At 47.7% G+C, this 12,068-nt stretch overlaps 1 protein-coding gene across 3 annotated transcripts in view; it reads left to right on the top strand.

Moving 5' to 3' along the window:
* HEXB (hexosaminidase subunit beta) overlaps positions 1–10,504 on the top strand; it is a 50,666-nt gene extending 40,162 nt beyond the window's left edge. For all 3 annotated transcript variants that reach the window (XM_089686169.1, XM_089686168.1, XM_089686167.1), the window contains one exon: positions 10,275–10,504. In XM_089686169.1, the coding sequence (XP_089542295.1) occupies positions 10,275–10,335 (61 nt within the window). In that variant the 3' untranslated portion in view covers positions 10,336–10,504. The remainder of the gene's footprint in view (positions 1–10,274) is intronic.
* Positions 10,505–12,068: the final 1,564 nt, after the last annotated feature.

The following is a 12,068-nucleotide window of genomic DNA, read 5'->3' as shown; positions in this document are numbered from 1 at the left end:
GTGAGGTCCTGCTTTGTAGGGCATGGGAGTCTTCTTCGGTTAGCCTTAAACCAGCCCTATCAGCTACCTGTGTGGCCAGGAACTTAGAATGCTGGCTTTCGCAGTTACAAAACCATCTGGCGGCAGGAACTTCAAGGCAACAGATTTTAAAGTCTATGCCTCTACTGTTTAAAGCAGCTGGGTTTCTGGCAGATGCCTCTGCGGAGTCTGTCACGCTAGCAGCAAGATCTTCGGCCCTAGTTATTTCAGCCAGGTGTGCTTTATGGTTAAAGACCTGGGCAGGGGATTCAGCGTCTAAGCTACGCCTTTGCACTTTGCCTTTTTTTTTCGGGGGATAATTTTTTTTGGGCCTGGGTTGGAGGAGGCCTTGGAACGTACGGCTGATTAAAAAGAGCCTTCCCGGAAAGTAAAATAAAGGTTTTTCCCCAGGAAGACTTTTTGTCTGAAATCCCAGATCCCGCAAAGTAGGGAGAGCCAGCCCAAGAAACATTTGGACTGGGCATAAGAACAGGGCAAAATGAGGGATCTTATTCAATCCTCCAAGGCCCCTCCAAGTCACAATGACTTAAGCATCCCAGTGGGGGGAAGGTTGGGGTTCTTTCTCCCTCAGTGGGCATCTCCCCGAACCCCTACATTTTGGACCTGATTCAGAGGGGTTACAGACTGGAGTTCGACTCCTGTCCACCAAACAAATTTTTGGTCACCAAGCTTCCCAAGGACCGGAAGAAGGCTCAGGCTCTTTGCGGTCTGATTGGGGATCTAGTAGACCAACAGGTCCTAGTTCAGGTTCCTCAGAACGAGCTGGGTTTAGGGTGGTGTTCCCATGTTTTTGTCGTGGGAAAACCCTTGGGCTAGTTCCAACTGATTTTGAACCTGCGGCCTCTGAATCAGGCGCTGAAATACAAACATTTCAGAATGGAGTCCATTTATTCTGTAAAAAAATATCCTTTTTCAGAATTGTTTTATGGCCACACTAGATCTAAGGGCCGCATATTTTCACATCCCTATCCATCAAGCAAGCCAAAAGTACCTAAGGATAGTGGTAAGGATGGGTTCACAGGTCTTCCACTTGCAGTGTCAGGCCTTACCCTTCTGGCTGGTGTCGGCACCGAGGATTTTCACCAAAGTGTTGGCAGAAGCCTTGGTGCCCCTAAGGATGAGGTCTATCACGATCCTTCCTTATTTGGACGATCTTTTTGTGGCCAGATCCTTTCAGCAATTGACAGAGGAGCTGCTGGTGGCTCAGAATCTCCTTCAGGGTTTTAGGGTGGCTCATCAACAAAGACAAATCGGCGTTAACACCCTCCCAGAAAGTAGTTTATCTGGGGTACGAGATTTCGTCATTGGAGGGAGATTTTCCTTCCTTGGGAGAAAGTCCTAAAGATGGGCAGACGCTGGCGGGATTGCAAAGCAATCTGTTGGTGTCTGTAAGAGAGGTCTCAAGTGCAGTGGGTCTTATGACGTCTTGTTTTCCGGCGGTTCCGTGGGCAAGGCTCCACCAGAGGGCGCTTCAGGCTTTTCCTGCTGAAGATATGGGGTGGGGACAGCTCTACATTACAGCAAGTGGTCCAGCTCTCACCCAAAGTAAAAAGGTCCCTTTGGTGGTGGCGGAAAGAGGCAAATTTGACAAAGGGGTTAGAATGGTGCCAGCTGGCTCCGCTCGTGACAACAGATGCCAGCATCTTTGATTGGGGAGCCCATCTAGAAGGCTTGGCAGCCCAGGGGAAGTGGTCTCGAAGAGAGTCGCTAAGATCTTCAAATCAGAGGGAGCTGATGGCGATTCAGAAGTCATCGGAAGCCTTGTGACAAAATTGGAAAACCATCACTTGCAGCTCCGTTCGGACAACGTGGCGACAGTGGCCTACATAAACAAACAGGGAGGTACTCGGAGCCCTTCGTTACAAAAGATTGCAGGCGATATTCTAGTTTGGGCCGAGTGAAATCTTTCAATATCCGCAGTTCATCTAAAGGGATCGCAGAACTCCCTAGCGGACTTCCTGAGTTGACGACCAATCAGTCACGACGATTGGTCTCTCAACCAGGAGATCTTTCAAGAGCGTTCGCAGATAGGGTATTCCGGAGATTGACCTTTCTGTTTTCCTGTGACGCAAAAAAGGTCTGTCAATTTTTTTTTTCTCTGAACCCGCGGGAGCAGGCCTGACGACCTGTCGACCTCTTGGGACTTCAGCTTGGCTTATGCATTTCCTCCAGTGAGATTAATCCCGGTGGTCCTACAAAAGTTTGTGAGGGAGAAGACGGATCTTGTCCTAATAGCACCCTTCTGGCTAAAGAGGCCCTGGTTCTCCCTGCTGAACAGTCTCACCTCAGTTCCCCCGTTTCCTCTCCCGGAGAGGGAAGATCTGATTTCCCAAGGCCCTGTGCTGCATCCACGGATCAGAACCTTGAAGTTGACGGCTTGGTTTTTGAGGAACAACTTCTCAAAGCCAGGGGGTTTTCGGAAGCAGTGGTAAAGATTTTGGTTAACTGCTGTAAGCCGGTAACCAGAGCCATCTATGCAAAAGTCTGGAAGAAGTTTAGTTCATGGTTATCAAGTCAGCGGCAGGGGTCCCCTGACATTCCGGCGGTCTTGGATGTATTTCAGGGGCAAATCGAGGTCTCTCAGTCAGTACCTTTTTAAAGATGCAGGCTTCGGCCCTAAGCATTTTTCTGCAGGTTCCTCTGCAGCAAAATCCTTTTATGGTAGACTTCTTCAGGTCCCTTTCCAGGTCTAGACCAATTTGGGTCAGGCCTTGTCCTGTTTGTGGATCAAAGCCTTCAGGACTACGCCAACTCCTCAAAAGGTTTGGGATCTGTCCTGTTAGATTTTTGCCTTTTTTATAGGTGGTTTTTTTTTTTTTTTTTTTTTTTTGGTAGCTATCACGTCAGCCCGGAGGGTGAGTGAGTTGCAAGCCCTTTCTATTAGGGAGCCTTACCTGACCTGTTTTTTGAGGACAGGGTCGTCCTCAGGATGGATCCAGGTTTTCGCCATGAAGTTTCCTTCTCCTTTCACAGGTCTCAGGATATAATCCTGCTGACCTTTTAGTTCTTCTCCTGAAGGTAAAGAAGAAGAAAGGCTAAGTTTGCTGGAGGTTCCTTATGATTTATCTTGATAGGTCCCGGGAATTTAGGAAGTCAGATTCCCTTTTTGTTTTATTTTCGGGGGAAAAGGGTTCAGCAGCATCTAAATCCACGATAGGTAGATGGATTAGATTGGCGATCGGGGAATCTTATAAGGTTTTAGGGATTCCTCCCCCCCTTTGTTAAAGCTCACTTGACTAGATCCTTATCTGCTTCCTGGGCAGAGAGGGCCAGGGCTTCGCTGGAGGGAATCTGTAAGGCAGCTACCTGGTCAAAGGTCTCTACCTTCGTGAGGCATTACCGCCTGGATCTCCTGTCGAGTAGGGAGCAGGCATTCGGGCGCAAGGTCCTCCAGGCAGTGGGCCCGCCCTAAAGGGTAAGTTCTTGTTTATCGTCTCAAGGGGCTGTCCTGAAAGACGCAGGGAGAAAACCAGAGTTAGGCTTACCGGTAACTCCTTTTTCTACAAGTCTTTCAGGACAGCTGTGATTTCCCACCCTAAAAGATGTGCAAGTGTTGCATATGAGATTATCTATGTATATTTGTCTTTCAGTGTCTTCCGCTAGTTCTCAGGTTAAACTGGGGCTGGAGGCCTGGAGGTCCGCCTTTTTAAAGGCGTGGGGGATGGCGTGTTTCCTGACCCGGAGGGAGGAGCTCAATGTCTCAAGGGGCTGTCCTTAAAGACTCGTAGAAAAGGAGTTACTGGTAAGCCTAACTCTGGTTTTCCAAACCTGAGCAGTTCTAGTGGCTGACAAACAAATGGGAAGCCAACTTCTGCTGATGAGCCAAGACGCCCAGTATGGGACAATGAAACAAAGCATCCCGGCATATGGAGAGATAGAACAAGGTGAAAAGGAGGCCAAAAACTAAACCGTCTCGGGCATGGGCAGCACAGTGACTAAATAGTTAGCACTTCCACCTGGCAGTACTCAGGTCGTTGGTTCGAATCCCAACCACGGCAGCACCTGCCTGCAGTTTGCATGTTCTCCCTGTGCCTGCATGGGTTTCCTCCAGGTACTACAGTTTCCTCCCACACTCCAAAGACATGCTGGTAGGTGAATTGGCTCCTGTCTAAATTGGCCCTAGTATGTGTATGTATGAATATGAGTTAGGGATCTTAGATTGTACGCCCCTTGAGGGTTAGGGACTGATGTGAATGTACAATATATATGTAAAGCGCTGCCTAAATTGGCGCTATGGAAGTACCTGAAATTAATAAATAAATGACCACCAGATGTGCAATACATCACCACGATGGCAACAACCCCTAAAGCATCAATCACTGCAGGCAGGGTTCGTCTGGGCCAAAGCAGCCGGAACCCAATACCAACAAAACTATTTCTTGTATGCCGCCTCCAGCGTGGTCGTATTAAATTAACATTTAGCTATGTGACCAGGCCCTATTCCAGTCCTCTAGATCCACGACTGCCCCCCGCTGTTGGCAAAGCAGCTCAAAGTCAGATTTCTGGTACAAGAAAGCGGAAGTGCCCCTCAGTGAGGTCAGCCAATGCTTCAATTGAAGACAACGAAAACATTCCGCCGGAGCGACATCCCGTGACTCCCGAAGAGAATTCCAAGTCTTGACCCTAATTGGTCTAGACTTGGAAAGCGACCTGAAGAAGTCTACCACAAAAGGATTTTGCTGCAGGGTGATCTGCAGAAAAATGCTTAGGGCCGAAGCCTGAACCTTTAGGGTGCTGATCGAGAGGCCTCGATCCGCCCCTTCCTGAAAAAAATCCAAGACTGCCGGAATGTCTGGGGGCCCCTGTCGCTGGCCAGAAAACCATGAACTAAACTTTTTCCAGACTTTCGAGTAAATGGCTCTGGTAACTGGCTTACGGCAGTTAACCAAAGTTTTTACCACTGTGTCCGAAAACCCCCCGGCTTTGAGGAGCTGTTCCTCAAGAACCAAGCCGTCAACTTCAAGGTCCTGATCCGCGGATGCAGAAGAGGGCCCTGAGAAATCAGATCTTCCCTCTCCGGGAGAGGAAACGGGCGAACGAAGGTAAGACTGTTCAGTAGGGAGAACCAGGGCCTCTTTGGCCAAAAGGGTGCTATTAAGACTAGATTCGTCTTTTCCTTCCCAAACTTTTGCAGGACCGCCGGGATTAGTCTCACCAGAGGAAATGCATAAGCCAAGTTGAGGGAGAAAGGAACCCAACCTTCCCCCCCCACCGGGATGCTTAAGTCATTGTGACTCGGAGGGGCCTTGAGGAGGATTGAATAAAATCCCCCCCTTTTCCCGTTCTTATGCCCTGTCCAATGTTTATTGGGCTGACCCTCTCTACCCTGCGGCATCTGGGATTTTGGACGAAAACTCTTCCTAGTAAATACTTTCTTTTTACTTTCTGGGAAGGCTTTTTTTGTTGGCAGTACGTTCGAGGGCCTCCTCCAACTCGGGGCCAAAAAGATTATCCCCTGAGAAAGGCAAGGCGCAAAGGCATAGTTTAGATGCAGAATCCCCTGCCCAGGTTTTTAACCATAAGGCCCGTCTGGCTGAATTAACAAGGGCCGAAGATCTTGCCACCAGCTTAACAGACTCCGCCGAGGTGTCTGCCAAAAACCCAGCTGCTTTGAAAAGTAAAGGCATAGACTTCAAAATCTGCTGTCTTGAAGTTCCTGCCGCTAGATGGTTCTGTAAATGGGTAAGCCAGCATTCTAAATTTCTGGCGACACAGGTAGCAGAAAGGGGCTGCTTTAAAGCTAACTGAAGAGGACTCCCATGCCCTACGTAGCAGGACCTCACCTCTCTTGTCCATGGGGTCCTTTAAAGCCCCCATGTCCTTGAAGGATAGATCCATTTTCTTAGAAATCCTGGATAAAGGAGCATCCAATCTTGGAACCTTTTTCCAAGGCTGAGAAGCATCTTCATCAAACGGAAATCTTCTCTTCAGAGCCCCTGAAAAGAAGACTTTTTTTCTTTTCCGGATTTTCCCATTCCTGTTTGGTGTCAATCAAAGAAACATGAACTGGGAAAACTCTGCTCTTCTTAGCATGGAGCCCCTGGTACATGAGGTCATGCTTGGACAAAGACACTTCCTCCTCCTCAATTTCCAAGGTCTCATAGCCTGTAAGAGATCGTCCACTTCGTCTATGGCCAACTTATATCTGGAGCCTCTAAAAGCGGTACCCTCCTCGTAATCGGCCTCTGAACCCAAATTGGCCTGAGAGGAGGGAAGGGACCAAGGGTCCTCCTCTTCCAGGTCTGACTGCCCCTACAGCTGTGGCCGACTGCACCCCAGGCCCTAGCGGAGCCTGCATCCTATCAAACAGTGACCGAAAAGACTGAAATGTGGTCGTCATGTCATCCTTGATTGAGGATAACACCTTGTGGCAGGTCGTGAAGGACTCATCCTTCACTAGGCTATCAATACAACCACAGCACAGGGGTTTGTCACATGCAGACCCCAACTTAGCCACGCACACTACACACTTTTTTTTTTTCTTTGGGGCCTGAACTGGGGTCCTGTTCTGGGTCTTAACCTAAAGAAAAAGGACAAAGAACAATACGGACCCTCAGCTGCAAAAAACACCACTACACACTGTGTGTTTTTAGGGGAAAGTAAAGTGTGCCCCACCCATCACCTGTCCCCAACTGGGGAGACCAACCACCCTCCCAGGAGTCAGCTAAAGGGGGCCCTCCCCAAGCCTACCTGAGAGGAGCCGGTGCCGGAACCAGGATCTGTCTGCAGCGAAGGGCCCGTATCCATGGTGTTCCAACCGGTGTGGATCACACAGCCTCTGCTGGCTCCACGCCTCACCACCCGCCCGAGTGGAAGCCTGGGCCTCTTCAGGAGACTGGAACCAGCGTCTCTGGCGCCCGCCGATGTCACTGCGCCGGACTTCCGGTCTGTGGAGCGCAGCCTCTTCAGCGGAAGTGACCTAACTCCTGGTCCGTGGAGCGCAGGGCCCTGCTGGTATGCAGGGCCTCGTCAACCAGAAGTTGCGTCAGACTTCCGGCCAACGGACGCAAGGCCTGCCCCTACTGGAAGTCCCGCCTGTTCCCCTTCCACCCAGCGCTCAGCACACCTGTACTGGCTCCTGGGGGAAAGAGAATTTACCAGGCCCAAAGGGAGCGGATGTCCAAACTTGCCACTGGACTCCCCCGCTCCCCTGCAAGTGACCCTGCCACAGTCGGTCCCCCGCCTGGGGATGACTGCTCCCACACACTGCCAGCCCCACTCACCGCAGAGGGATAGTGCCCGGAAGGAGGTACGTGAATCCCTGGGCCCACACTCTTCCAGGACTGCCCCTCTGAGAGTGCAGAGACCCCATAGGTTCCAAACGTGTTCCTTCTGGATCAGGAAACACTAAAAACTGGGGATGGAGGCCTGGAGGTCCACCTTTAAAGGTGTGGGGGATGGCGTGTTTCCTGACTTGGAAAGGAAGTCTGCGAAACGGGAAACAATCTGCTGGGGATTAGAAGTACAGCCACCTGCGGGAAGTTGCAATCGGATCGGTTTATGGGGTTTCCCCACAGAATTGAGTTTCCTGGCCAGCATCGGACCCAGCTTATTAGCACAGGAATAAAATTTGTTTGGTCCAATGCAGGGCCCGTTCCGCCTTCGAAGAAGAAGCAAGTAGGTCCAACTCTGCAGCCAAAGCGTTCCTTGCACGTTTTATGGCCCGTGGATGGAAATGACTTCCAACAAGCATCTGCAGAGGCCAGTAGACAATGAAATTCCAAAAGTTGGCGCCCCCGCTTCCAAACCGCCGCCAGCTGTTTAACATGACCTCACACTGTGGCTTTATGCGCCTCCCACAGGGGCACTGCCGAAGAGACAGATCCCGACTTTTCTGTAAAGTATGTGCGTAAGATTCTATTTGTTGGCAAGTAACCTGAGTGGTCAATAGAGAATTATTAATGTGCCTGTGAAATGGTCGCTGTACCGACCAAGAGGGCAAGGAGGAGTACCGGGGATCATGGTCTGACCAGGGCGAGGAGGGAATAGATATCCGCCTGACCAAGGGAAGCTGCTGGACATGCATGAATATATGGTCAATTCTACAAAAACTGTCATGAAGATTGGAATAGAATGTAAAGTCGCGCTCAGTTGGGTGAAGGCCCCGCTGTCTGCAAAAGAGAGCGTATACGTTCCTCTAGCACTAAGTCGCTGGGCATAGCACCTATCCAATGTGGAATCCAAGGTAACATTTGAATCTCCCAAAAAAAGAAGACCCTTGGAGTGTCAGGAAATGATGGTGCAAAGATGAGAAAAATGTATGCTGAAAGCGATTGGGCGTGTGGTAAGACAAAAGTAACCTCCTCGTCCCAGAGGGTGCCCTGCAGGAGCAAATACCTGCCCGTGGGGTCCACTATGTTCCGAGCACAGACAAAGGGGAGATTGCGTTTGAAAGCTGTCAGTACACCTCGGCATTTCTGAGGAGCCGAGGCCATGTAATAAGTGGGATAATGAGGTGAAAGATATCGTGGGGTGGAGGACTGAGAAAACCTGGTCTCCTGTAAACATACCATGTCAATTTTGTTGCAATTTGAGGTGATGAAAAACTTTAGCCCGCTTCTGAGGCGAATTGACGCCTTGAACATTTTGTGAATGTACTTTCAAAAGGGGTGAGGCCATGGCAGCATCAGCACGCTTTAAAAAAAAAAAAAAAGCATAAGTCAGCCAACAATTTCCACTCCCAGTGGCGATCGGACCATGGCGTCCCGAAACGCTGCATAAACCAGAAAAGAAAAGTAAAAAACAATACATAAAGTATGCCATCTTTATTTTAATGCTTTAAGTCGGGGGGGGTCTCCAAACTTTATTTAACCCACAGACTTTAGGGCTGGGGTGCTAAACCTGTTGAAGAGCAAGAGCCAGTTATATGAATTGGTAACTGGTCGCAGCCCCCCCCCCCCCCAATTGCAAATATAAATGAGCTCTTGCTGTCTTGAGTTCCCTATAAGGCTGCTTTCACAGTGATGCACCGTGTTTTACTGCATTTGCAGATTTTCAATGCGTTAGCTGCATAGACTTCCATTACATTTTGGGGGTGTGATGTACTTTTTAAAAGCGCACCAAAACGCCTGTAATCAGGAGTTTTGATGCGCTTTCAGAAAGCGCACCAACACCGCAGGATATACCCCACAGTATGTATCACTCCCCATGGGATAGGAGGCGGCGCTAGAGAGGAAGCATTGGCTTATGCAGCTAGCTGCTTTCTCCATTGTCGGCGCTGGCTTCATGCACTCTGATGCTCTGGGATGGCGGATCAGCAATCTGTTGATTATGATCTAGGTTTGCCGACCCCCTCATCCCAGGTCATGGCCATGTGCTTCCCTGGTTTGAGGTCGCAGGTCATGGGTTGAGCACCCCTGTTTTTTGGGGCCGGACAGTGTGAGAAAATTGTATCAGTGGGAGGAATGGTGCCCCATCATTGATGTCAGTGGGAGGAATGGTGCCCCTTTATTTTATCTTGATCTGATTTATACACCTAATTGATTTAAGGTTTTAACACTAATAAAGAGCTTGACAAAGAATAGTACAGTATTAAAATACGGCCGACTAGGAAGCAACAGTATGTGTTTGAGTCCCAGGGCTGCTGCTTCATGTACCATGCAGCAATGTAATTTTTCAGGGCCCACTAAAGTGATACATTGCAGTGCATTAACCACTTGCCCGCCAGAAGGATTTACCCTCCTTCCTGACCAGGCCATTTTTTTTGTGATGATGCACTGCGTTACTTTAACTGACAATTGTGTGGTCATGCAACTCTGCATCCAAATTTAATTTGTCCTTTTTTTTTTTTTTTTTTTTTTTTCCACAAATAAATACAGAGGCAATCAAATACCATAGAAATAATTCTCTATTTATTTTTTTACGCTATAAACAAAATGCTTGATCTGTAATTCCTGAGAACTGAATCTGCACTCCTGAACTGTTATAACAGTGCAGCTTTACATTACATATTCCTGTTGGTTCTCTTTTTAAGATTTGCGTTGCAGATGGGAATCTACAGCAGGTTTTGTGTTCAAGTCATGGGCCCATGCATGTCTCTCCTGCTTGGTTGCTACATACTGTACATTACTGTTTTTTTTCCAGGACTAGATTTTCCGGCAGCTGAAATGAGAAATATTGCATAATGGAAGACTCCTTTATATTTTATATCTAATAAATGAACATACTGATGAACATTTCCAGCCTCTCTAGGTTCATATTGCTATATATATATTTTTTTTTTTTTTTCTTTCCAGGCGTGGAATAGGAGCAGAGCCGCTCTATGTTGGATTCTGTGAACATGAAATGAAGTACTAGACATGTTTATCAGAGTGTTTATGGCTGAAAAATCAAGGCTGCTGGACCAAATTGCACTATACAGGTCAAAGTGATTCTTATCCTGTAAAGATTGAAAACTGTGATTGACTTTTTTTTTCCTAAGGTGTATGTTCTAATTACAATTTATTGTAATAAAATCTTTACAGTACCAGTGTGTTGTAGTGTTTTTTGTTTTTTGTTTTTTGTTTTTTTTTGGGGGGGGTTGTTTGTAACTCAAACATCTAATCACCAGACAGACTAAAGGGAAGCTAAATATTACATTTGAGGTGGAAGTTAAGAAATCTTCTTGGTTTTACCAGTGTTTAATTGTCTATATCACTTCTTGTAATTTTAATGTTATGTATAAGGTTAAAGCAGAGCTCCACACTCCTGCCAAAAAAAATGAATCTGCAGCTAAAAATACTGTAGCTGCTGACTTCTAATATAAGGGCAAGTTACTTACCTGTCCAGAGGTCCAGTGATTTCCTCACCCGAGCCAACTCGTTAATCTGCTTAGGGTGCTGGCACTGGCATCTTCAGTAATGGGAACTGGAAGTGAAGCCTTTCAGATTCACAGCCAGTTTCCTACTGCACATGAGCAAATTGTCCCAGAAGGCTGCAGAGGTGTGGGGGGGAGTGCCTTTCAGAACCAGGTGTCTGGGGAGGGGGAGAAGTGGGGAATGGAGTTCAGCTTTTAAGCTTCTCTTCAGCGTTTGTGGGAAAGACAGGGTTTTCTTTTCATATGTAGCTCAACTGTATATCCTACTGCTTTTATGTCTAAGGACCCATTAACACTTTAGTATTGTGGTGCAATAGCAAACATGCGTTGGTGAGTGTTGTGTTGAGGTAGTCTAATAATCTTGGACTTCCAACACACCACAATGCAGCCAAAAATGGACATGCATCAGTGTGTGGTGTTTTTTTTTTTTTTTTTTTTTTTTTTTTCCTTTTCTTTCTGCTCCTAGAAGATAAATAGTGTACACTACTTTTAGATTAGTGTTTTTTTTCAGCTTCTAGGAGCTGGCCTTCAATAATATGTATGCAGGGCCATCTTTAAGGCAGGGAAAAAGGGGTACCTGCACTAGGCCCAGACATTTTTGTGGGGCCCAAAGCAGCTGCCCCATATTTGCCAATTTCCCTGTTTGCATACTTTTTTTTTTTTTTTTTCTTTTGAAGTCTTCCTCCTGTCCTGTGTCCCAATATCTCAGTGAGAAGTGCTGTCACTTATACGGCCTAGCTCTGCTCTATTGCAGTGTACAGATGACTCATGTCAGGATTCACATGCAAATAATTGGCATTGATATGTAAATATGGGATACAGTAGCATGTAAATAGCAGCAATGTTGGTATATAAATAGTGATGGCATTCATTTGTATATCATGCCCCCACAATCACCTCTGCTGAATGCTGCCCACTGGGGAGGTAAACAGGGACATGCTTGAATGTCCTGCCTGCAACTGTGGTCACTGAGCCTACCATCAGCCTGTTCTGCAAAGTGGTGTGGGTGGGGTGTGCAGAGGTAGGCAGGTAGGCTGAGAAGGAATTAGTTTGGAGTGCACAGGTGAGCAAGGAGGGGATGTACAGAAGTAAGGAAGATGGGTGCATAGATTAGCAGAGCATGTAGAGTTAAGGTGGGGGGGGGTTGGGGTGCAGAGGTTATCAATAAGTGAGTCGTAATGTCAGTCCCGCAAACAATACTGGGGCAACACGTGAGGTATCGTTGGATCATGGG

The sequence above is a fragment of the Staurois parvus genome, unplaced genomic scaffold, assembly GCF_062004578.1.
Source record: "Staurois parvus isolate SC_StPar_1 unplaced genomic scaffold, SC_StPar_1.0 ptg000392l, whole genome shotgun sequence".
NCBI lineage: Eukaryota > Metazoa > Chordata > Amphibia > Anura > Ranidae > Staurois > Staurois parvus.
Note: the sequence above shows the minus strand (reverse complement) of the source record. Positions and strands in the feature narration are given on the sequence as shown.